This window comes from Python bivittatus, unplaced genomic scaffold (assembly GCF_059951505.1).
Source record: "Python bivittatus isolate LINGU-HERP-01145 unplaced genomic scaffold, Pbiv_v1 ctg000100_np1212, whole genome shotgun sequence".
NCBI classification, from domain to species: domain Eukaryota; kingdom Metazoa; phylum Chordata; class Lepidosauria; order Squamata; family Pythonidae; genus Python; species Python bivittatus.
The window spans coordinates 2,145,436-2,170,498 of NW_028277038.1; the positions used below are offsets into that span (position 1 = coordinate 2,145,436).

Below are 25,063 nucleotides of genomic sequence, written 5' to 3' on the forward strand. Positions count from 1 at the left end.
AACTGTAATGTGATATCTTTATAATTCTGTTTAAATATAAGGAAACAGTTCCTGATGGTAAGATCTGGCCAACAGTGGAACAGTCTACCAGCAGAGGTTTTGGGAGGTTTTCCATCTCTGGATGTTTTTAAGAAGAGGCTGAGCAGCCCCTTTTAAAGATAGTTCGGTTGTTTTTTCTGCCTCTCACAGGGGATTGGACTAGATGATCCTTGGGATCCTTTCCAGCTTTACAGTTACGATTCAGTATGACTTGATCATTTAGACTAGCCTTATCCAGGCTGGCACCCAGATCTGGGCAAAGGCTGGACTGACTGGGAATTGTGAATGTTTTGACCAACTTATCTGGAGGGTGCCAGATCGAGGAAGGCTGATACACAGAATGCAGAGCTGGCTGGCTTAGTGATTTGGCTTGAAATAAGGCCCTTTTCCTCATCTTATGAGAGTTAGTCATGCCTAAGATCACTGAAATACTGTGCATCTAACTATGACCAGGCTCAGATCATGGCCGGGAAAAGCCCATCGGATTGCATTACTAATTTTTCACTTCTGGGAAATTCTATAGAACATCCCCAGGCTGTTAATACTCATTATATTTGGTCTGCTTAAGTTGCATAATGAAGTTTGTTATGCCAGTTGTACCTCAACTGTGGTTAAACATTTCAGCATATTGTTGACATTAGAGAAGAGTTGCCAGAGCACACAGCGAAACGGATGTTGACCCTGCTTGGCATTCTTAAATATAAACCTCCAGGAGGTACCAGTGACTTGTAAGTAGTAGTAATAATAATAATAAAAATAAAAGTAATTTATTAAATGTATACACTGCCTGACTCCCAGTGACTCTGAGCAGTTTACAAATTGTTAAAATGTTTAAAAAACAAAGGAGCAACACAACCTCCCATGCAAAACACATTTATGTGTTGTTGCTAATTGTAAAATGCAGTTATTGTTGAACACAATAACATCATATATTTACACCAAACCTATCTCTTATCAAACCATCAGTTTGTTAGTTTATGTCACATATTGTGTTACTGTTAGCACTGTTTATTAGATAATCTTAATTTTGAAGATTAATTGTGCTGAAGATTTGGGTGTAAGGATGGGGACAGTCATGAAAATCTCAGAAAGTTTGTTTTGTACTATTTATCTTTCCATAATAGCAAGTTTATGAATATGCGTGGGAATAAGTCTCAATAAAATCAGCCGGACTCAACCGCCAAACCAGGGCTCTTGAGTTTAGGTTGTATTTTGTTCAGGCTGGATCGGGCTGCTGCTGCCGGTTGTATGTATTTCATCAATGGCTCAACACTAGAGGGTGCTACTGTTTTAACACTTAGGAAGTGTCAGGGTCTTTTTCCAAGAGTGTATAATATAAAATGGACAGTGTAGACTCAGTTGACTGGCACATCAGTATTTGCTTGCTAGTTAATTTCTCTGAACTCTAGCCGTGACGGTGTGGGGGAATTTGCCAGGTTTATCTGAAGAGGATGGTCTTTAGCATGGTTCCAGGGCTAAATAAAATGGGGGACGTTGTCTGGCCAGATTTTAGAGACAGCCTCAGGCACAGTTGCTGAGAATTTTAATTCAGTTGTCTGAATAGATACAGAGACTGGAAAAGAACAGGGCCTTCACCAAGGCACAGTCAGTGAGAGCAGCTGGGGATGAAAACCGGAAGCATAGAAATGAACGGCCTTTTGGAAAATGTAGAGTTTGGGAAAGCTGAGAAAAATTGGGAGATGGTTTGATTGATGGAGAATCACATGACAAACAGGTGTCCCTGAGGTTGGAAAATCTACAGAGATAAAGATAAGTGATGAGGAGCAGGTATAAGCAAGATGGGGTTAAACTAATATGACTACAAGGTGTCTCCAAGAGCCAAGGAGAAATTCTAGAAAGGTTTGGCTTGGCCTGAAGCTGCCTGCCTCATCCCAGAACAGGCCACAGTTGTACTAGGTTAGAGCCACACCTCTTAAGCACCCTTCTCAATCAGTCCTTGCAACTTGATGAGTGGTGAAATAGTTGGGAAACCTGTGGGACGAGTGTGGATTGATACGCATTGTAGCTAAATCATTTATCTTCCTATTAAGTTTATCTCTTCTTAATGATCCTGCTGTTTCTATTTCAGTATTTTTTTGTAATGTTGTAAAGTTCATTTATATAAGCTGCCTTAAAGTCCCTGTGAAACTGAGGGGCAGGATAAGATCACCTTTGGTTACTGCCTTCATCCACTATAGCGAGGGTAGGTTGTAATCTGCATTGAGAATCAAAAGCCAATACATATTTAGTTTGATTAGTTCTCAGCCTTGTGATAGGCATGCAAGAAGCTGCTAGCTATTGGTTACTGTTATTTTAAACCTTCGGATGATTTTACTCCTGTTGCGCAGGAGCACGTTCCGTCAAGGGTTAGTGACGGGAAGCAAGCCTGTCGTCCACCCTGTCTTGCATTGGCTCCTACAACGGACCAGTGAGCTCAAGAAAAGGGCCTATCTTGCACGCTTTCTGATCAAAGTGGACGTGCCAACTGAGTTCCTTCAGGATGACACAGTTGCTGATACCAACAGACAGGTACCATCTAGAATATATTTCTCATACCATCTTCAGGAAAGCCAGGCACAAAAAGCTTATCAAATTGTGGCTTTTCAGACAGGCAAACCAAAGGTAGACCATGGATTTAAACAATTTTGGGATTGTTTAACTGTGTCATAATGAGACAATACGTTTCTGTCTGCTGACGTGAGATAGTAGCCCTACAATTTTGGTCTGCTATGTTGTAATATATATTTTGTTCTGGGACTAGAAATCACTTTTTTATATCATCTAATTACAAAAATTTTGTGTGTGCATTTTTTGTTTATTTTTGGTGCTTTGTTCTTTAAATGCAGAACAAAGATGGTTTCGGATTTAGTCAATAGGGTTTGGTCCATGAAATGGGTCATTTCAAGAGACTGCCATAGATCTGTTAATCCATTAACCTGTGGTTAGGATCAGGGATCACTGGGGATATAAATCACGTAAGCGTTATAGTGCTCAGAGTTAATTGGATTGTCATATTGGCATTAGAGATAATCTTTTTCTTTCTGACAGTATGAAGAACTGATGGAAGCTTTCAAAAGCTTACATAAAGAATGCGAACAGCTCAAGACATCTGGCTTCTCAACTGCAGAAATAAGAAGGGTAAAAAAATGTTGAGATTTCTAAATGTAGGTGTTTGGTGGTAGAAGCCCAAGTGACATCACGTGTGTCATGATGTCATTCAGGAAATGATGCACATGATGTAATTTGTAAAATATCATTTTGAAGCTTACGTCATTATGTCATAATGTAGATGATGTCACTTGCCCCCCCCTTGCCTTTCCCCACAAATGCCCATATTTTTCAAAAAAAGTTTTTAAACTGGAAATTGATTGTGTTGCTTACAAACTTGTGTTGTTAAGAAAATGGTTCCATTTCAGATAATTGAATTTTTAAAACTGTATCTAGGCCAGCACTACTGCAACACTTGCTCTGAAAATGAACATAAAACTTCCATACATTAAATAGGTAAAGCCACTTCGTCTAAATTTACATGGATCATCTAGCTCAGAAATACTTTACAAACCTACTTGCCAGTTGATAATTCCTTGGTTGCCTGAAGTCCGTGCCAATTGAGAATTGAGGCCCTTGAGAATTCGCATGTCAGAAATCTTGGTGCAACTTGTGCTCCTCTCCAAATTCTATAAAGTAAGACCTGTCCTCCTTTGAATACACTGACTTGACTCTCATCAGTGCACTCCAGTGCCACTGGAATTCACTTGGCTACATTGATATTCTCATTTGAGGAGTTTCTGATTTGTAGGGCTAGACGTTCCTTCACTTTTACAGTACGACGCTGATTTGCGTCTGTGTTACTACTAGGATATCACCGCAATGGAAGAGGAGAAGGATCAGCTGATGAAGCGAGTGGAACGGCTGAAGAAGCGGGTAAGGGGGAGGAGTGAGATACCATCACCCTTGGCTCGCAAGTTTCACTAGGGAATGCAAACAGGAATTAAGGTTTACAGGCTGCGAGTCTGGAGAAGGAATCAAATGGCTCTCAGGCGGAAAGGGAATCTTCTTCAGGCAGTGCTCCAGGACTTCTAAAGACCTTGCGCCTGACACTGAGGTGACAGCTCCGCAAAGTGTTTAGTAGAGGAAGGAAGCCTGGTGTGAATCTGCGAGACATACAATCGCTCTGATGGATTTCTCGGCTCACTTGCTTGGCTCGTCCCCTTCTTCCAAAGGTGGAGACGGTGCAGAATCATCAGCGAATGCTTGAAATGGCCCGCCAGCTTCGAGTGGAGAAAGAGCGGGAGGAAGCTCTTGCCCAGCAAAAGCAAGAACAGAAAAACCAGGTATTGGTATAACTGTTCCGCTCAGGAACGTGGGTTTCTTCAGAGAGCCCAGTATTGTCATTGGGAGGAGTCTTCCTCTTTTACAGGCGCTAAAGCTCCCAACAAGCCTTGCTTTCTGGGTTGCGGAGAAAGTAGGGGTTCCCGTTGATCCCTTCCTGCTTCCCCATACCAGACCCTGGGGGGGCGGTTGCCTTGCTTGCCAGCCTCTGGAGAATCTGCCAGCAGGCAAGCCCCCAGCTAGCCAGCAGCTGAGTTCGAGTGATCCCAGGCTCATCTGTGAAAGGCTTCCCGTGGGGATGCTTGGGGACAATGAGAGTCAGGCTCTGGAAGGTTTCTTTGAAGTGACAGATTAACCCCTTGACTTCTTAGGAGGATCCTTAGGTTAGGAGGATTTTCCCAACCACGAACATAATGTTCACCAAGTCCACCTAAAAAATGCTGCCCAGAGTTAGCGCAACAGGTGGACCCTGTGTCTTGCCAGATCTGCTCTTTGAATGCCCTCTGATGTCTGGGAGGAACAGAGAGCTTTTTGTGTGCGTTCTCCATCTATTTAGTAGGCTTTTCATAGACATTTTCCTTGTTTTGCAAGAAGCTGTGAAGCTATCTATTTCCAAAGAATCCGGCAGATGAATAACCCCCTGTGCATATTTTTCAGCTTTTTCATGCAGAGCAGCGACTACAGAGAGTCCAACTTCAGCTCAAGGACATGCGTCATGCAGCCGTGGATTCAAAGCCAGAAAGTAAGTAGGAGTCTTCAGTTTTTTTCTCCCTCTGCCTTCTGGTCTTCTGCCAAAAACATGGATTTTAAAAAAAAAAAGCAAAAGCTATAATTTATAGCCTTCTGAATTTACATTTTCATTTTCAGGGTTTGGCTTGATGCAAATTCACAGCTTTCTAACATTTCTATTTCTGTTCGCCTCAGAGAATACTATTGCAGTTAAGAATTAGTAAGTTCTTTTTTAAAAAAAGATCAGATTGATCTGCTGAAAGACAGCATGCTATACTATTTTTAAAAGTTAAGCATTGAATATTGTCTTTCCTCTTGGGTTATAGTAGCCCTGCATAGTTTACCCCTGCGTAAGTTACACTAAGATACATAGGTCTTTCCTGCTAAGAACTGATGACATTGACTGTTGACAGAGTTGAATAACAGTGAATGATGGTTCATCTAACATTAAGTACTTTGAAGACTCATGGATTTCCAGTTGGAGTGTTTTAAGTTATCACTGTGGATAGGTTGGGAAGCCTGGTTGAGATCCCAGTTAGCCTTTGGGTTCGCTAAGGAGCTATCTTACAACAGTGGAATGAGTTTGCAGCCTTCGCACTGTTTATTTTTTGGTAAGCCCAGGCTATATACAGTGCTTTGTTGGAGAGTAATTTAGAAGCATGTAGTCAGAAGCCCTAAAGGCCTCATTCTGCAGTAGAATCCTTTTCCTGGCAAAAATGCAAATCATTGATGTTTATGGTATCAATAGAATGACTTAAATCTTTGGTCCTTGTCTCTGTTGGTATCAACACAAGGATTAGAAGAATTAGCTTCAAGAGTGCCAGAGCCAAAAAAATCAATAACCAGTTCCAGTTATTTTATAGACTGTTGACAGGAGTCTTTCCTAATATTATCAACAAGTATTCTGACTTCTGCATTTGAAATCACTGTAAACAGCAAGTGCCTCTTCTCTGCAGAAAGAGAGTTTCAGTTTAAGGGTTCTTCTAAGGAGGGCCTAGAGAATTATGCTGAACTACACTGATGACTTTAACCTTCCAATCTCTGTTACCCAACATCTGAAGCTTCACCTGATTTTTTTTTTTAACAACTTGCAGTACATTTGTAGCAGCATAGAAATCAGGTACTATTTGCTGGCAGGCAAACTATGGTAATCAATTTGCTAAGTTTTGCATGGTAATGATGCAACTGACTATTGGTTCCTTGTCCCCTCTGCAGATAGTTATCCAAATACACCTTACAATCTTACTGTAGTAAATGCTAGGCATTGTATTGGGTGGGGCTGTGCTGCCATGTGAACAAATGTGTGAGTTTCAAACCCATGTTTGCCAGTGGAGGGCAATGTAATGCACAGAGCATTTATGGATAGAAATTCTTCCCGATTGGGTTTGTTTCTAGGGTCAGACCAGATTGGAAGTGGAGAAGCATTACAAGCATCCCATGGGAGCTGAGATATGGGAGCGGGGGAGAGAGATTGATAGTAGAAATTATCAACACTGGATTGGAACCCCCATGCTTGCTTGATCATTTTTAGTCCTGCCCTGAAATTTCGTTTAGACTCCATACATTTCCATGAACATCATATTTTCTGGGTCATAAACCTGAGTCCAAATAGATTTATATTCCGCTTTTTCTCTGAGCATTCAAAGTGGTATACTATCTGAAGAGGGGTCCCCTAAAATAGCTAGGTGAAGGGGTGACCCCAAATCACCCAGGGATCTTCATGGTCCTGGCCCAACATCTTGGCCACCGTGCTATACTGGCTTTCCAATGCAGTGGCTTTTTGTCTTGTTTTGTACACAAACTAAAATCATTCTCAAGGGCGTTAAGTCTCAGGAGAGAAGCGCTTTTTAACTCAAACTGAACTGCAGGCAATTTTATTGAGACGTGTACCTCTTTCTCTTTCTAGCTAGAGCAAGTTCCTTAGTGCATCCTCACAAAAAAACATCTGCCTGTTTCCCCATGGGTGAGCGGATCACTAACTTGCTCTTTCTTTCTTGTAAGAAGAACATCTGGTGGGGGGGGAGAAGGATTCTGGATGAATACAAACTCACAGCTTTTCACCCGTAATGATGCCGTTGGCAAAATGGCACTCAAGGGAGCTTAAGCCCTGGGCTTAGACACTCTATAAAGAAACATTAAAAAAATCATGAAGGATAATAGAAAGCCCTAAAGTGCACTTTATTTTTTCTCCTCTAGCCTACTTTCAAAAGGCAAGATTCTTTGAAAAAGTTCAGTCAAACTGGGGGAAAAGTAAGGACAGCTTTTTGACCCCAAGAGGCTAATCTTACAGAGTCTGAAGTGTGTTTTCTCCTCTCCCTCCCTCCTCCTCTTCATGTGCATTTGGGAGCAGTCACTCAATGACAGAGTTTGCTGGGTGACTCACGGCCAGTCACTGTCACTTATCACAGGGGAAGGAGGGAAGCTGGCAAGCTACATGTTTTTGTTCCTCTCTGAAAATGCATGTCTAACCTGCTTTCTGACACAAAGAAATTGATGGTTTATGGTGTTGGCTTATGGGAGGTGACAGGAAAAAACAAACCCCAGAAAAACTCAAATCTGAATTAAAACCTCTAATATAATTTTTGTTGATGAGATCCATTCCTAACAAGCCATGATGGCGTGTCATGTTCGAACAATCAGCCTTCTTTCCCAGAGCTTTCTAGGGCAAGTAAACATGAAGCAGAAAAGTGCTCTGGGTGACGTACATTTGGAGCTGTCACATCTCTCATACCTTTGCAGGCTGTGGGGTTTCCATGCTTAGAACAAATGTTGATCATTATCCAGTGACCCTATTTTGTGTTGGTGGGAGCTACTAAACACACAAACCACAAAGTTGAAAAAAGCTGCCGTGTCTACTCTAACGAGGCAGAGAACAACGTAACCTAGACCAGTGTTTCTCAACCTTGGCCACTTGAAGATGGGTGGACTTCAACTCCCAGAATTCTTGCTGGCTGGGGAATTCTGGGAGTTGAAGTCCACACATCTTCAAGTGGCCAAGGTTGAGAAACACTGGTTTAGACTGAAAATTCTTCTTACATCTTATATCCCTGTGCAGGGGGAAAAAAAAGAAAAGAAAATAACATCTCTTTCTACAAGAATCTGTGTGCTTTGGGGTTTCTCCAGCTTGCTTTTTGTATGCTAATGTGCTATATATTTATCTCCGTACACTGTAAATTGAAACACAGGGGACTCCCTCCTTATTGGTTCCCACAGAAATTAATGCAATGTACTGCTAAATAGCTTGATCTAAATTACAGTTATTACAGCGCGACGCTAAATGGCCCTTCTCTTCCGTTTGTTTAGACATATGCGGATGTGATGGTTTTGTTCTGTTTTGTTGTTCAGGCTTAATGAAGAGTCTAGAAGAGGAGACAAAGTTCAACACATACTTGGTCTCTGAGAAATTTCCTAGAGAGCTGGAAGCAAAGAAACAGTCGCTGCACCTCTTGCAAAAAGTGGTGGCCGAGCCAGCCATGGGCCAGTCGGATCTCAACGAGCTTGAATCCAAAGTACGTGGACAGGAAAAAACAAGCAAAACAGCTAGCAAACATACCATTTTGAAGACCGCCTAAGAGCAGGGTTGAGAACAATGATCCGGAGTAGCATAGGGCAATTAATTGCCTTTTTGGGTGCCTTGACAGGGTAGTTGGTTTTTTTAATTGGGTTTGGATGATAAAGCCCACCATCCCCAGCCAGCATGAATAAGAGTTGTTGCTCAGCATACCATGCGGAGGAATCAGGTTGGGGCTGGGGCTTTAGTTTTGAACTCAGCTGGCGGAATAGACCCAAATCGGCTGAATCACTCTGACTAAAGGCTGCTCAAGCTGCAGAGGTTATTGACAATAGTCCAGTATTGTATTTTTCAGTGGAGCTCTAGCCAGATGGCCCTGGGATGCCCACCTGTAAGAGGGGAGGATAAGAGTGGGCACATACAGAGTAATCAAAGCCTTTGTCATGCTGGCTGGGAAGTATGGGAGTTGTAATCCATTCCGTTCTGAAGGCACCAGGTTAAAGTAAGATGACTTAATGTTAAACCTCTTTTACAACTGCCCAGGCATTGTCCAAATGCCCTGAAATAGATTGTTGGGGTTATCTCAGGATAACACTGGCCACCCTGGAGATTATCCCTGGGGACCCCTTTCACATTCAGGAGTTGGAACGACAAAAGCTCCTTTGACCCAATGTCCTCATTCATGAAACGCCAGAAGAATGCAGAGTCAATTTACTCCGTCTGTGAAACAAATACGCGGATAAATATCCATTTCCTTATTAGCAACCCCCCCAAAGAACTGTTGGTAGTTAATGTGCTCCCAGGCTGTTTATTTTTAGTAAAAGATAATCTTGAGTCCGAAGCAAAGTAACCGGTATTGGTGACCGTACCTTTCACTGTCTGGCCAGCTGCTTGAGGAGGAGGACAGTGAGCTGGAGTGAAATAAAGAGATTTACAGGTGTGGCTTTGTTTTATTTCCTGTCCAATAAAATGCCTTGATTTATATAATGCCAGGCCATTCCAAAAAGTAGGAATGAAAGAAAAAGATCTTTGATGTATCTTTATTTCAAAAAATACAACAGACAGGATGGGGAAACAAAGGGGAGGAGATTTTAAAAGTACAAATTTGGTTATAAAATTTGAAAGGGTCTTGAAGCCAATCTCAATTATTTCAGTAGGTAATATAATAGCTGTTGTTTTTATTTGCAGTCCCATTGCAGCCTCCTCACAGTGCATTTTCTGAACTGGCAGTTTGAGAAACTGAACAGCATAATTAATAATGAATAATTATTACATATATGTTAGCTTTTAAGGTGCCACAAGGCTCTTAGCTGTTTTTTGATAGAATATGGGCAAGTTTAGTTGATGAGTGCCTGCCTGTTCACTGAATATGTGCGAGCAAAGGCTAAGATGCCACCTGTTTGGCATTTTAATCTGGATTCCTGTAATGAGCAGGTAGTTGGACTCAGTGACCTAACAATCCTTTCCAGCTCTAGGATTTTGGCTTGAATTGCTTGCTCACTGACAAGTGGTTTCAGCGCTGAAAATGACACCGAAATAAAAACAAGTGGTTGCCATTTACTATTTTAAAACTCATGGTGTAATTTTAGAAGAGTTACTCAAAATTCCAGAATCTGTATTTTAGAGCCTAGATGTAACACTGCCTCATATAAATCCATCATTGAGAAGTTAACCTATTTCTGGAACTCGCTTCTGTCTGCAAATTTGGTGTGTTTATTACCCTGGCCATGAAAACATTCTCAAATGTTTTATCATTCCAGATAAAAGAGGTCAATGCACAAATCAATCAGTTAATTGAGAAGAGGATGATGAAATATGAACCCATTGATAGTAAATTTTCAATGTACCGGCAACAGGTAAGAACAAATTCTTTGCAGGACAAGCATGTGGAGAAATTGAATATTGTTCAATATTCAGTATTGAATATTGAATCCTAGCCTTTGTGACTTTAAATATTGCTGATTTTTTGATATGGTGGTAATAGTGTTTTTGTGCATCTGATGATTCCAAACTGCTAGCCAACAACATACATAATTTAATAGGTGGGAAAAGATAGGATTTTGGGTAGTGAATGTGACCCAGGGTCTTTTGTTTGTGTGAGCCTTGTGTTACAAGGTTAAGAATGCTACATAATGTGCTGGTACAAGAGACCAGTTGGCTCTTAATATAAAGTGCTGACATCCCTTGGAGGAGCCATTCCAGGAATTCAGAGCTCTTAGTCAAAAACAGATGGCATTCTCTGCCCAGCTCCACAGGATCCTTTCATCGGTTTTACTGGAGTATCCCGTGTGTTTTTAATACTATTTGTCACCATGGACCCAGTTTAGAGAAGGAAAGGGCTTGGATCACACCCAGACTGAGTTATTTCAGCCAGATAGAAGGCAAAACGCTGTAAGGGGAAGTTACTCTCAAAATTACCTGTACAATGGCAAAGTCTGCCTTTTGAATTAGCGAAAACACTGGGCTTGGATTTAATTTGAAGAAGTTTGTAATATATGTAGCTGCGTGTTTTGCCTGTAGCACTTTAGTTCTAATGTGTAATTGTGCCTTGAACATTATTTGTTCTTGCGTTAGACATTACCTAACATTATGCTATATAAAAGATGATATAAAAGGTGCCTCCCTAAGCTTTTGTATCTCAATAAAACCTAAAGAAAATGAAATGATCCTCCAGCTAATGGTTTTTGGCACTCAAATGTGGCACTGCATATCTGCTCTCTTTACCATGACCTCTTTCAGACCTCTCATAGAAAGGATTGATTGCAGGCTGCCAATGAGTCCAGAATGCTCGCTTTTGCACATGCAAGATGCAGCCAGTTAAATGCCATAAATGCCTCAGACGGAAACTGCTATCAAAACATGGATGCAGTTTTCCCTGCTCAGCCCTGCTAGAATTGGCATATGCTCTCATTTTTCAGGGTTGGCTCAGCTGCCAGTGAAGAACTCAAATATTGCTTTGTGTCTGAAATGGGATTAGTGTTTGGAAAATTATACCATTTAAAAATAGTGCAGTGGGCATCCCTGACGATCTTTTATATCAGTCTTCCCTGGAGGTTGTGCTGGTGGAGAGTTCTGGGGATTGTAGTCTATCCCATGTGGAGGCTGCTAAAGGTCAAGTGAGTGAGTTGTGATTGGTAATGCCCATCCAGTGTATGTGGTAAAGGAATATTACTGCATTACTGATTGCAAGGATCTTTTGAAAATGTAACCTTTGTGAGATATTTCTTTCTGCCTTACTCCATATACTGTATATCTGCTCTCTTTGCATGCCCGTGCAATACATGTATATGTGTCCTCAAGGAACTTGTGACCTCAGGGGTCCCTTTGATTATGATTATAATTGTAGAAAACAGGTGGTACGTTTCCATGCTGCTTGGAATGGGAAACAGGTTAGAAACATGTAACATGATCCTGAAGTCAGCATATCTTGGTTTAAAACCCCCTGAAAATGTAGCCCTTCCAGTATCATAGCTGCAGCTACTTTGCAATCTTTGGCCTGCCAAATGTTAACTGTAGCCCTAAAAGATTCCCCCACCTCACCCCGCAGTCTATAGACCAGGATCAAGCTATAAACAACCACATTTGGAGTTCGGTGAAAAAATAGAATTTCAATTGCCACTGTGGTATACTCGCAGTAAAATAAACTCTTTGGTCAGTTAGCCTTGTGCTACAATTTCTGAGGGTTTACTTGTTTTAAATGATAACTTTCAGTGTGTCTAACACAGTGTTTCCCAACTTCGGCAACTTTAAGACGTGTGGACTTCAACTCCCAGAATTCCCCAGCCAACCATCTTAAAGTTGCTGAGGTTGGGAATCACTGGCATGTCAGCTCTTTTCGTGGCATCATCCGCTTGGAAACCTTGCCCTAATACTGAATGGTCTGGGAACCCCCACAGGCCTCCATCATTTCCCGGAAGAAAACAGCCAAGGCAGAGGAACTTCAGACTGCCAAGGAAGAGATCACCAACTTGGAGAGGCAAATGATGCAAAAGTCAAGCCAGGCTCGGGAGCTGAACGGGGCAGAAGTCTTGAAAGGCGATGAGGTAAGCACCACCGTTCTGAGGGAGGTTGCAAATGAGTCTGAGGTCCCGACACACACGCTTTGTGTTCTGGCACTGGAGATTTGTGCTGCCTGGAAATCTTTGTGAGGGAAACAGTCATTTTATAAAACAGGGTTGGTGGTCCCAAGTTGGCTTGTCGTTATCTGGAAGAATTATGAGTTCAGAACTTCATTCTCTATTCATTTTGCATTTGGTTTATTGTGTATCTCTGAAGGATCTCATTCATTCCCAAGGATTGATGATGATCTGTAGGGTGCTACAGATTTCATTTGGAAGAGATGCTTTGGAACGCTCAGGAGCAAGAGTGCAGCCCCTCTTTTTGGCACTTTAAAGCAGCCACATCTTGTGCAACTGTGTTTGCACTCCTGTACAGTCTGAGAACCTCTTCTGAACTGAAGCTGAGGCACATACCAATCTTGGCTGTACAGTAACCCTCATGTTACAGAGTAAGCCTTAGAACTTCAAAATTAAATAGAGGTTTTTTTAAGGCTAGAGGCTTGCAGGATTGTCAGATTTGTGTGACTTCACCAATCTTATACAAGATTTCAATGTTAAATCCCCCCTGAAAAGGTGGTCAGCCCCTGCCACAAAAGTGTGCAAAATCAATATTTTTGTTCCTGCTTTCAGATCAAACCTTTCCCATGATGTCTCTCAATTCTCAGGAGGTAGATGCAGTAAATAAACCCATATTTGTACTCTTCTTCCCCTTTCTCCTTTTACGGATTCACATGAATCTGATGGAATTGGGAACAGATGTAGGTAGAGCCAATAATCTATCGGGCCCCACGGTCTTTGTGGATTGTGACATAGGCTGGCGTTTTGGAGGAAGGGGGAGAATAAACTAGGAGGAATAGATAGATGAAATTTTGGAAGGGATTAAGAAGCAAAGCTTGTTAGATGGACAATTCAAGGAAAAGAAAACAGCAGATTATGAAGAACCTAAGCTTAGTTTCCCCTAAGCTTGCTATTACCGTCTCTGGAGTCCAAGACACTATTCTTCATACCAAATATGGTTTTAGTCAGTGGTCTTTGCAATGTGAGACAGCTTGATGACCAACCCTTAGTCTTTAAAGGAAAATTACATTCCTAAAAGCTGCAGCATTTAATCCCCTTCTTACTGCATGTCTTCTGTTTCTGATTATTCCGCAAACATGGTGTCTTTGGTTCTCCCTTCTACATAGTGTATTTGTTTCAAACAGACCATTTGTTATAGCAAAGCCCCATGAAGAAACTGTGCTTTGTGACCCTCATGCCAGCAGTGGTTACTACACTGCAGCAGTGTGTCCTGCAAGAAAGGCAAAGGATCTTATCTGTTGTGTGTTCACTATGTTGTAAAATATATTACAACAAATCCACATTGTCAACACATCTGATGGGAGCAATCTGTTGAATTGCTAAATGTTAAGCTAAATTACATTAACAGAATGGAAATTGAGAATTAGCTGTTGGGTTTATGGCTGGATTGCTACATGGAATAGAGAAAAGATGAAGACCAGTAAGCCTGCGTAAATAACTCGCAGGCTTGGTTCGCACAATAGCTATTGATAATCATGGATTGGACTTGTCCTCTTTCGAAGCCATCCAAGATACTCATTTTCACAACCTTTTTGATTGGCGTTCCATAAAAGAAGAATGCTGCGTATGAGGGACTAACTGGTGTCTGAATCATCTGCCCATCCATTTAACGCTCGATCCTATATTGTTGTTATATTTCAAAAATCCCTCTGTCCTCTCTTTCCATCCAATGGGTCATTTTTAATCTCCTAAACCTAACGAAGATATTTGAGAGCAAATAACCTCATTGCTGAGTTTGAACTGGGTGGAGTTTATTTTACCTCAGCACCGTTTGATTTTACCCTCTTTGTATTTTTAACTTTTTTACGGGTCTTAAAGACTCAGAGCTGCAGTAGAGCAGCATCTTTTAAAGGAATCAAGGATGCTGAACGAGTGAGTGGGGAGAGCTTAACACAAGTCCTAAGTAAAGCCGTGAATGTCCTCTTGTTGGCTTTGGGATTCCTTGCCGGCTGTGAGAAAGGTGGAAATTGCCAGCCTGAAGGCCTGTTTGCTTTGAGATACGCAGTTCTCATCTGTTCGCAGATAAGGTGCCAGACGAGTGCACTTCTTTAATACTTCAGACATGAAGCTAGAGCCCTTAATGATTTGTGATGAGACTTCAGTTGCTGCATGCCTGCACCTCCCACCACCCCTGGGGGTTTGAGTTACTGGTATCCCCTTATGGCCTGTCTCTCACTAAGTTTGGTGCTCCAGTGAACCGATGCCTTTTCTGCCTGGACTTCTGCATACCAGCAATTGTATCCTCAGCGGAGGTCTTAACACTTCATCCGCAGAAAGGTCAGCTCTGGCTTATGGTTTTACCCGCCAGGGATGCGGAGGAGCACACCGCCTTCTGAGGCAAGGAAAGGCAGGGCATAGTAGGCGGATATATATATATATCCTATATATATTAGGGGAAACTGGGAAAGTTGTTCAAGGGCTAAAATGGCCTCTTGCAGAACGGGCAACATCTTTAAAAGAAAATCCAGACCACGCTGGCAAGCTTCTTCCTACAATTGTCAAATCCTGAAAATCAGAGAATCGCATGCCTGCACAAGAAGGGGAGATGGTTCAGTTACAAGTGATCCTAGGTAAACCAGGGATAATTTTAGCTCCATTTCATAGTACATTGTACTCTTCACAGTTGAACACCAGTTCTGGGGAACTAGGGTTGATTGATTGTTTCCCTCCCAGTAGGCTGCTCATAAGGAAAGAAGGGAAAAGACAGAGGGACCCTTATATACAAAAAATTATTTTCTTTTTGTTATCTTTTTGGCATTTTCAGAGCTCTGTCCAGCACTGAAAAGATGTCAGAAGAGGTATCTTCCCTTTTGGAGAGTCACTCTCCCAGTTGCAGTGAAGGCAGTGCTTTTTCTCCCTTATTTTCCCCCTCCTTAACGTCTTTATTAGGAAAAAGAGGGTTAAAACTTTTCTTCTGGAAATAGGTGTGGTAGGGATCACTGGTGTTGTTCGCAGGAGAATTGCACAGGTGATGCCAAAACAAATGTGCAGAATAATTACAGGAGCCAGGAACTTTTGAAGCAAGACACTTGCTGTCAGTGAAGCCAAACATATGATCCGCTCTTGGATGTAAAATACAGCTGAGCTCACGGGAATGCTCTTGAAACACCCCATCGGTATGCTAAATCGTTCACTTTGTTGTTTGTAGCTTTCCATTGAGAATCAAGATATGGCTGATTACTAATTGCGTTGCAGTATTGTCTGAATTACTAATAAGGGTGCTACTCTTTCTCTCGGGATCTTCTGGCACTGGCCAAGGATTCTGTTCTGCTGGAGCCAGTTAACTGCCCTCCTCACAAGAGCATCAGACAGGGATGTGTAACCAGTGAAGGATCATCCCTGGGACCTGGATAATCTGTACTTGCCAGGGATTGGGAACAAGCTGCAGAGACGAGGGAGTGAGGCTGGAACAAGAAGAGGAGGCACGGCTTGTTCACAAGTGCAACCTCATGACTCGGGAGCTGGGCCTAAACCTGGGTTCAGCCATCTTCTTGTTGTTTAGTCGATAAGTCGTGTCCGACTCTTCGTGACCCCATGAACCATATTGCGCCAGGCCTTCCTGTCCTTCACTGCCTCCCTGAGTTTGCTGTTTCATGCTCATCAGCCATCTGCTGAGCCACAAAGCCCATTTGGTGGCTCTGGCCCACGGTGCTTTCAGCCAGAGTTCTCCCACCATTCGTGTGAAGGTACAACCAGGTATTCCCCCAGGTTGGGCTGAGCAAGCCCAGCCAAGAGACCCTTGAGATGGCAGGCAGGAACGAACCTCTGGCATTTGTGTCTCTCCTCTGTCCTTCTTTTGTTCTCTATGAACCCAGAAGTTAGGGAGGAGAGGAAATGTGCTGGATAAGCTTTTGGATCACTTCTGAAAACTGAAGAAGGATCAGCAGGTTTATTGTAGGCCGCCTGAACACATTGCTGCCACTGCAGGTGGATGCCAGCTTGTGGGCTGGAGGTGCCTTATTTTAAAAAAGGGGATTTTATTTGAAGGCCCACCTGGAACTGCCAGTTGAACATGAAAGCATGCTGAGGCCAAATATTCCTAGATGTTTATGTTTATTCAGAACTGAGACCTTCAATAAGTCCCCAGCTATGGGAGGGCCTAAACTGAGAGCGACATCTTTAAAATAAGGTAGTCAGCATTGCTCCCAGCAAAGGGCAGAGTGAGACAGGAGTGGCAATTAGTATTAATTAAGAAATGTCTGCCTGGCCCATCTAAGAGCGCATCACATTTTTCTTCTGTAAGAGTTCGAAGTCATCTTTGCCACAAGGGTTTGGTGACAGGCACATGGGTATGTGTGCTTTCCCATTTGCCTCCCTCCTTCCCCCTTTCTGGCGAACACTGAGGGGGCTTATTCTGTGTCAGTGAGAATGGAAGGGACCCCCCACAATGACATTCCCCAACAGCTCTCTCAGCCTCGTTCAGAGATGGCTCGCGAGTGATTTGTTGAGAGCTGTCACAGCCAGAAATTTGCTCAGACTAAATTATCTTAATTGCCTGCCGAGCCCTTATTACATTAATTGGATGAGCATAAAAAAATGGTCATCTGCTCCACAGTTTTCAATATAAGCTTCTGCAAACCTTTTTTTTTTTTTTGAGCTGCCTGCTGAGATAATGAATGAGCGCCTCTTTTTTCATCTCATTAAGATGGTGGTTGGGAGCTTGATTTTTGTCTTGATTTTTTTACATCTCCCTTTCTGTTCCAGGGGGAGAAAAAAAACTAAGGCAGGTGTTGATTTTCTGGTTTTACTTACCTTTTTCAACAAGTGAGAGGGCTGTCTTGAGAGGATCTGTTTCCTTAGAGAAGAATGCTCCGTACAGCACAGTGACAGTGACTGATGGAAACCTGTTTTTGTACACATTGGCCAGGTGTGCCCAGGCAGGCATACGGAAGTGTCCCTTTCCACGGCAATTTTAGCTAAGTCACCCCAAATCCAGGTGGTTCTCTAATTTCGCTTCTCACCAATATCATTTGTGATGCATTCGTCCCACAGAACTCCTGCTGATAAGTCTATACCCTCTCAGCCGGGTCAGAGAGAGGAACCCGGCCTGCTCAGCAGGATTTTGGATGTCGGAGGAAGACGGGAATTCGCTTCCCTTTTGGGGGGTGTTCTTGAAAGTGATATTTGGGGGAGCGAATTTGCATTAAAACCAAGCAAAGGAATCACAGTTTAGGTTCATTGTTGAAAGCTGCATGTGTTTCCGCCTGTCTGCTGAACGCAACAGCCACAACCGTAGTATTTTTTTCAGACTTTTGCCATTAGGCTGAATTGTTGAGCAGATTGGGAAATAGTTGCTGGCATAGCCACCTGTAGTGATCTGGAAGCTCCCACAGGTGACCAGACATAGCAGTTTCAGAAAATAGGAAATGAACTTTTGTTCTGTGTTGCTTTTTAAAGGGGTTTGTGCCATAAGGGACAACTTAGGTGTTGGTGGGCAGATTTCTTGCCTAGAAGGCTATCAATCCTTGTAAATCTCCACAAGCAAAGAGAGACTTTTCTTTTTCAAATAGTATTGCATAAAAATAACTTGTTGTTGTTAAACCTGCTGGGGTTCCTGTGAATATGCCCAGTACCTCCAGCAGGGAATTTGCATCCTTCCCTTCCCATCCAAGTCTGAGAAAGAATGTTTTTCTTTATCCCATTGCGTTGTCAAGTTGTGCGACTCCCATGACTTTCCCTGACATTGTCCTGAGTGGTGTGGGCAACAAAAACAGTTGTTCTTTAAGTAGCCAGAGCCTCGTCTTTCTAAAGTACAAGACAGTTAATATCTGGGTTTGCTCTTTCACTGAAAAGTTTTACAGCTTTTGGTTTAAAAATAGTTTGCAGGAGCCCAGGAAAGTAGATGAGGCCTTGGCAGAAGATGGCAGATGAACTGGCGTGATTTGATGATGGGCTCTTTGCCCAGGACACTTTTTATAGCGCATACAGTTATTGGCGTGTGGGGTTCTCATACTGAGTTCATCTCGGACTGTAAGAATTTGTTCTTTAAAAGGGACACTGTGTTTCACACTGGGAAGGGTTACGTGTACCCCAGATCTATTTTTTAAAAATGAAGTTTTAAAAATGTTCATTGATTTAAGACAACATTGAAAGGACTAACAAAGGAATGTACCCTGAGCTAACCCTTTGTTTGGGTGGGGGAACATAACACACAAATGTATCTAAACCCTGATCTTTAAGGGTTAGTTTTCCATTTCTACCCAAGAGAGATAAATACTTGATTTTCCTCTCTCTTTTTGTTTGAAAGAGAAGGGAGGTGTTACTTCTGTAGTAAGGGCAAGACTAGACCCAACTTCTTTGTATTTCCAAGGGTTGTGATCCTTCTCATTTCAGTTTAAGCGGTATGTTAATAAGCTTCGAAGCAAAAATACCCTCTACAAGAAGAAGCGCCTGGAAATAGCAGAGATTACAGCAGAGTATGGCATCCTGCAGAGAACAGAAGAGCTCCTGAGACAACGGCACGAAGATATTCAGCAGCAACTGGTAATTGCCCATGCCTTCTGTAAAGCCAAGCTTGTGTTGGTTCATGGCAGCATCAACGTGAGATCCTGGGCCCATCTAAAATTCCACAGAGGGCCCTGGGAGCGCTGGCAGAGTAGACGAAGAAAGGAAAAATCATTAGCTGGGTTTACATGATATGGTTTGTTTGGTTAGTGTGTTGTGGAAATCCAGCCAATTGTGGCTTAGTTAACAATTGAGAGCTAAGCAAACCATGGTCTAGCTTGCATGAATCCAGTCATTCTGTCAGTCGCCACATATTTAAACTTAATTGCAGACACCATGGTTCCCATGGTATTTCATGTCCAAACAGCCGTTTCTGTGATTTTCTTTTTAGAAATCACCCAGGGTTTGTAGTTGGCCCCATCCTCAAAGCTGTTTATCTCTTAGAGAAATAAGACAAGTGGCAAAATACATCGCCATCTTTTCCCAGGGACATTCTTCTGAAAACAGAGCAGCCGAGGAGTGAGTAAGGCTGAGAGATTACCATATAATTTGTCCCTCTTTATTTGGGAGCAAAAGACATGGCTAAGTAAACAACAGAGGTATATTCAGAACAACTTTGTTGGATGGATTAAAGTCATGGGTTACTCCAAATGTAGCAATGGTTTTCAAAAAGGGGATGGTAGTTCTAAGTCGTTTCCCTGGGCTTTTGGCCAGGTAGCTTAGCTACTCTAAGGAAAGAGGTCCTGGCATGACATCTGAACTGTTATAAATAATTTCCCTATCAGCCAGCCAGTTAAAAAACCCAGCCTTGGACAGTCCTTAACTTGACCTATAAATTCCTTACAATAATTGTCATTGCAGTTCATAAGTGATTTGCTCCCTGGCTGTCAAGACTTAGATCAGGGTGGCCAGGAGTTAAAGGTGACTGGAACATCTGGACGAGGATGTCTGAAGGCTGATCCATACTGAAAGTTTCGTTTCTGTCCTTGTCCTACCAGCAAGCCATTGAAGACAAGAAGGGTATCTCTGGATACAGCTATACGCAGGAGGAGCTGGAAAGGGTGTCGGCAGTCAAAAGCGAAATGGATGAAATGAAGGGCCGAACTCTGGACAACATGTCTGACATGGTACTTTTTGAAGGCTTTACAGGGAAGGGGGTCGAATTAACTGTGCTAACCCGCCCCACCCTCTTCTCAGCCTTACATCCAGTATGGTCTAAACTGGCCTCCCTCTGAATGCAGTAAGTCCTCCCTAGTCTACCCTCTGGCTTCCATTGAGCAGGTTCACCCACAGCACCATCTTCCTTTCCAACAGGTGAAAAAACTGAACGCCATGGTAGCTGAAAAAAAGTCAAGCTTGGCTCCCATCATCAAAGATCTAAGGCAGTTGCGACAGAAGTGCCAGGTGAGTATGGGTCGTGCTCGGGATGAGGCTGGAGCACCCCCACTGCTGTCCTCTGAATAAGAATTGCTTTCAGGAATAGGGGCTCAGGAGTATGAACTAAGGGGTATCGCTGGATCTTCACACTTAGCCATCATATCTTTGCTTTGATTGTGACGTGTGATGGCTGTATAGCTTAGTGCCTCCTTCCAGACTTGGTGATCGCAAGATCTGTTGGAACGCTAGTTCTAGAGTTCCCAACCAGGAGTGAATCAGTTGGGCAAGGCAGGCTGAGCATCTTGTGCGAACCAGGCTATGATGGCCTATTCAACAAATCAGGGTTGAAACAAAACACGGTTGAGCACAGTCCATGGACCCAGCAGCCGCTGAGTAACAGTTGTGGAGCAAAAAAAGTTTTGAAAGTTTCTGTACTGGTTTAGCACCAATATGGGGTTCAGATCTGGGAAGAAATCAGGAATGGCAGCATCTTCATACCCCAAAGCATTTGGTAGGTTGCTGTTAAAAACCACCGTTGTTTTGTTTCATTAGTCCAGTTGTCACACAGGGCCATTTAAGGAGGGGCGCCACCATTTAACTTCTCTCTTGCAAGTTTACTTCAAATGCAGCTAAATCAAACATCCCTGCTGCACTACGAGCAACTGAGGAACTTCCTCCATCACCCCTTAAGTGCATTGCATAGCAGTTCACTGTAACAAGTGGGAAGGAAGCTATGCAACTCCAGCTAGGAATCTCTCATGCAGGCTGATGGGTTACCCCACCCAGCAAGGCTCAGGGGTCTCTTGGATTTATGTAGGTGCCCCTGCGCGCTGACTGCTGATGTCGGACTGCAAGATTGAGATACACACCACCTGCCAGGGGCCACCTGTTGTATCCTTACACCTTTTTTCCTGCCCAGGAATTAACCCAAGAATGTGAAGAGAAAAAGTCCCAGTACGACAGCTGCGCAGCTGGCTTGGAGAGTAAGCGTTCGTCCCTGGAGCAGGTAGGAAAGGAGGGAGGGAGAGTTATGCTCCATCTTGCCCCTCCTGTTTTTTTCTTTTTTTCCAAAAGATACAGGGCCTTGATTTATACTAAGTGATGTTCAGGTTTGGGCTTATTCACTGGGGTTTACTGAAACAGATTTATTTGGGAGAATATTATTTCCCAGACTGCAGCCTGTGCTCAAAGTTGTGGTCGTCACCCTGCCAGCTACAAATGTGAGACAAATTAGTGGCACTTAATCCATGCTTGGGCCAATTAAACACCCACTGTTCTAGATTTTGTTTTTCTCTTTGGACAAAAATGAAAGTAGGATAACGTCTATCTTAGGAGGAAGAAGCTTGCATCCTTCAGGTATTGTTGGTCTCCAAATCCCATTCACCAAATCAGTCAAGGATGAGGGGAGCTTTATTCCAATAGCATCTGGGGGGCTTCCAGGAACCCTGTCCTTCATCTGTACCATTATCCGGCCTGGAGCCTGCGCTCTGGACGACGGGTGCTCTTGCCTCTTTAAAATGTCCCTTCTCTCCTGTCAGGAGGTGAAGAGCCTTCAGGAGGAGTGTCTTCAGGAGGAAAGCTGCTATCATCATGTCAACTGCATGAAAAAGGTATGCTTGTAAAATAAACTAGGTCTTTTCTGGGTGGGGAGGATAGCTAGTTGACTTCTAAATCCAGATGTTTCTTTTTAGATTTTCGAAGTCCAGCTGCAGCGTGTCAAAGATGAGGTGAAAATGTATGTTTCTTCAGATCAACAGGAAAGAAAGAAGGCAGTCAGGTAGAGAGGCCACTGGAGTGGGCAGCTATATTAAATCAATAATAATAATAATAATAATAATAATAATAATAATAATAATAATAATAATAATAATAATAATAATGGAGTATGGGTGACTTCCAAAGCATTCTTAAAAACGGAAGTGGCATTCTTAGGCTTTGAGCGATCCTTGGTTGGATTCACATACAGTGCAATGCTGTTGTTCTTTAAGCCAAGTTTTATTGAACAAGACAATAAGCCACAAGATGCAAGAAATTTCTCTGTAGTAAATTTCCTCCTGTTTACCAAGCCGCTGTTTTCTGGCTCCGTTCCTGGGCTGTTAGTCTCACTGTTGCCTGGGAGTCTCCTTCATATTCTCTCAATATGGGAAGAAGGCTGAGCCACAGAGGTCTGCAGCCGATGGAGATTGCGTCAAAAAGTCCCCCCAGGGGTGGTGATATTCACCCTTACGTACTTCTGTCCCGGTGTCTGACACTGGCAAGCAAGCGGTGGGTTTGTGTCATGGCATTGTGATGCCCGTAGCCACAGAGAGAAATATAAAGTGCAAAATATCACTTATGTCACTTGGTTATCTCACGGCTCTCCGTTTATGGTGGTTAAACTGAAGGGCAGCCAGGGACAAGGAGCAGATTACATCTCCAAATATTTGCAGTGGATTTATTATCTGTCTAAACGGGGGAAAGAAGTGAGGTGGAGAGGAGGAACGGTAGAAAGACTAAGGCTGAGCAAGAGGGCAGCTGTGGCAGAAGTTAATGAATGAATGCCGAGAACCTGTCGGCTGGATGAGTTCCTGATCCCGTATTTCTCGGCTTAGTGTTTATGTAGTTTATTTTGTTTAGGATTTGGCTTGGCTTGGCTTGACATGCAGGATTCTTGAAGCACACTTGCTTAGCTGGGTTAAAAAGTGATTCTTTTGTAGACTTCACATATGTTTTAAAGGGCAACTATCGGAGTATCGAAGGATAGCCTGTTAAGAGTTTGGAGTGAGTAAGACTAAGAAAGAAGAGGCAGAGTCTGTTTTTGGATCCTTCCCAGGGCTTGTCCACCAAGTCCTAACTGGCCTTGTTGGTTCTCATGCCTTTCACTTGCCCAGTTCTGCGCCAGATTTGAAACTGGGAGAAGCACTCATATATAGCGAGGGAAAAGTTGTTTCCATGTTTCACATGCCCACCATATTCAGCTGTAGCATTCCTACATTTCTATTAAATTCACCACCCAGTTCATGAAGGACATCATATTTGGACCAAGTGAGTGAGCCCCCAAATCCCAAAGCAATCAGAGTTTCTTTTGGAAAGAGGGTTTTGACAGGCAAAAGTTCTAAGCATGTGCAGACTTGAAAGTGAGTTTCTAGAAATCCTTTTGGGCTAGGCCTCCTTTTTGTGAGCTCTGGAATGGAAGCTGCATTCCGACAACCCATAAGCATCAGCTCTGAAGTTGGGAACCAAAAGTTCCCTAATTCTTTTGATTCCCTACCCCATCTCTGTTCCATGGAGTCAGCAGTCAGGAATGTGAAAAGTTAATTTGGTTCTCTAAAAATAGTATTAACTTTCAAAATTAAGTTGCATTCTTTCCAAGCATCATTTAAATAGCCAGAAAAAGAAAATATCTGACATTCAAGAGCCTGTCCCTTTTTAAAAGCATAAAAACAAACAAATCTGGGATTACGAATATTTGGAGAGCTCATAAGGTAATGCTCTTGAAGGTGATGACCCTCCTGCTGCCAACAGAAACAAAGAGAAGAATCCTGGCCTTGAAGAGGAAAATGTGCTCCTGACGCAAATTTCATGTCCCCATGGAATGTGCAGTGGGGGGACACGGGTGGAGACACCCTGGAACTTGAGAATGGAGTGAATGTCTGCATGTCTTAGTAGTGGAGGGAGAAGGGGGTCACCTCATTTCTCACTATATGTAGTGGTATGTGGGAATGACCTTGGGGGACTGGGCAAAGAGATATTGCCTAGGGAATGGTCAGATAAGAGGGAGCATAGCCCACAGCTGCATGGTGGGAGGAGCAAGAGGCTCAGGAGAAACCCTCCCTAAGTTATCGGGCTGTAAAGGGGATAGCAGGAGAATGGTACTTTCAGACTTGCAAGATTCTGTCGATGTAGCCTTACAATAAAGTAGAATTAGCTTATCTGGCCATGTTTCCTGTCTGGTCTACCTGGTAAGGCTGACACTATATGAGAAAACTACTTACACCTCTTTGATAGTATTCATTGCTGGGAGATGGGAAGCCCTGTTGCTTCTTTCTTATCTCTTGCAACTCAGCTCGCCTTTCTTGGATTTCCTTTTCTGGGAAGGCAGTGGGTTCTGAGCAGGGTTCCTGAGAGGAAGGGAGGACCAGGGAGACTTCCCCACATCCTTCCTGGGACTTTGCTGTACTTTCTGGCTTCCCACGGCCATTATCAGCAGGAAACCAGTGATCAGTTCCCTACCCTAGCAGAGTGGGGAGAGGGACAGTAGATGGTAGGGAAAGCGGGTGGGCTTTCCATGGTTCCAAGGACCATATTGTTTGTAGCCTTGTATAATCTACCTTAAGGAGCTGTTGTAAGACAAAGAACGCCACACACACAGTGCTTCAAACACTCTAAAAATGCTGTATAAATCTTGTTCTTAAATTGCTTGTTTTCTTTAGGGATCAGTATTCCAAGATGATCACAGAACAAGAGAACCTTGGAAAGGTAGTGGTGGATTAATATTGTTGATTTTTGTTGTTGT

General features: G+C 42.9%; 1 protein-coding gene across 1 annotated transcript in view; it reads left to right on the top strand.

Moving 5' to 3' along the window:
* IFT81 (intraflagellar transport 81) overlaps positions 1-25,063 on the top strand; it is a 28,806-nt gene that overhangs the window by 1,455 nt on the left and 2,288 nt on the right. The window contains exons 3-18 of the mRNA XM_007433271.3: positions 664-767; positions 2,388-2,568; positions 3,088-3,177; positions 3,898-3,963; positions 4,263-4,373; positions 5,029-5,113; positions 8,446-8,609; positions 10,372-10,467; positions 12,508-12,654; positions 19,081-19,230; positions 20,190-20,318; positions 20,506-20,595; positions 21,488-21,574; positions 22,107-22,178; positions 22,260-22,345; positions 24,981-25,026. Of these exons, the coding sequence (XP_007433333.1) occupies positions 664-767; positions 2,388-2,568; positions 3,088-3,177; positions 3,898-3,963; positions 4,263-4,373; positions 5,029-5,113; positions 8,446-8,609; positions 10,372-10,467; positions 12,508-12,654; positions 19,081-19,230; positions 20,190-20,318; positions 20,506-20,595; positions 21,488-21,574; positions 22,107-22,178; positions 22,260-22,345; positions 24,981-25,026 (1,704 nt within the window). The remainder of the gene's footprint in view (positions 1-663; positions 768-2,387; positions 2,569-3,087; positions 3,178-3,897; positions 3,964-4,262; positions 4,374-5,028; positions 5,114-8,445; positions 8,610-10,371; positions 10,468-12,507; positions 12,655-19,080; positions 19,231-20,189; positions 20,319-20,505; positions 20,596-21,487; positions 21,575-22,106; positions 22,179-22,259; positions 22,346-24,980; positions 25,027-25,063) is intronic.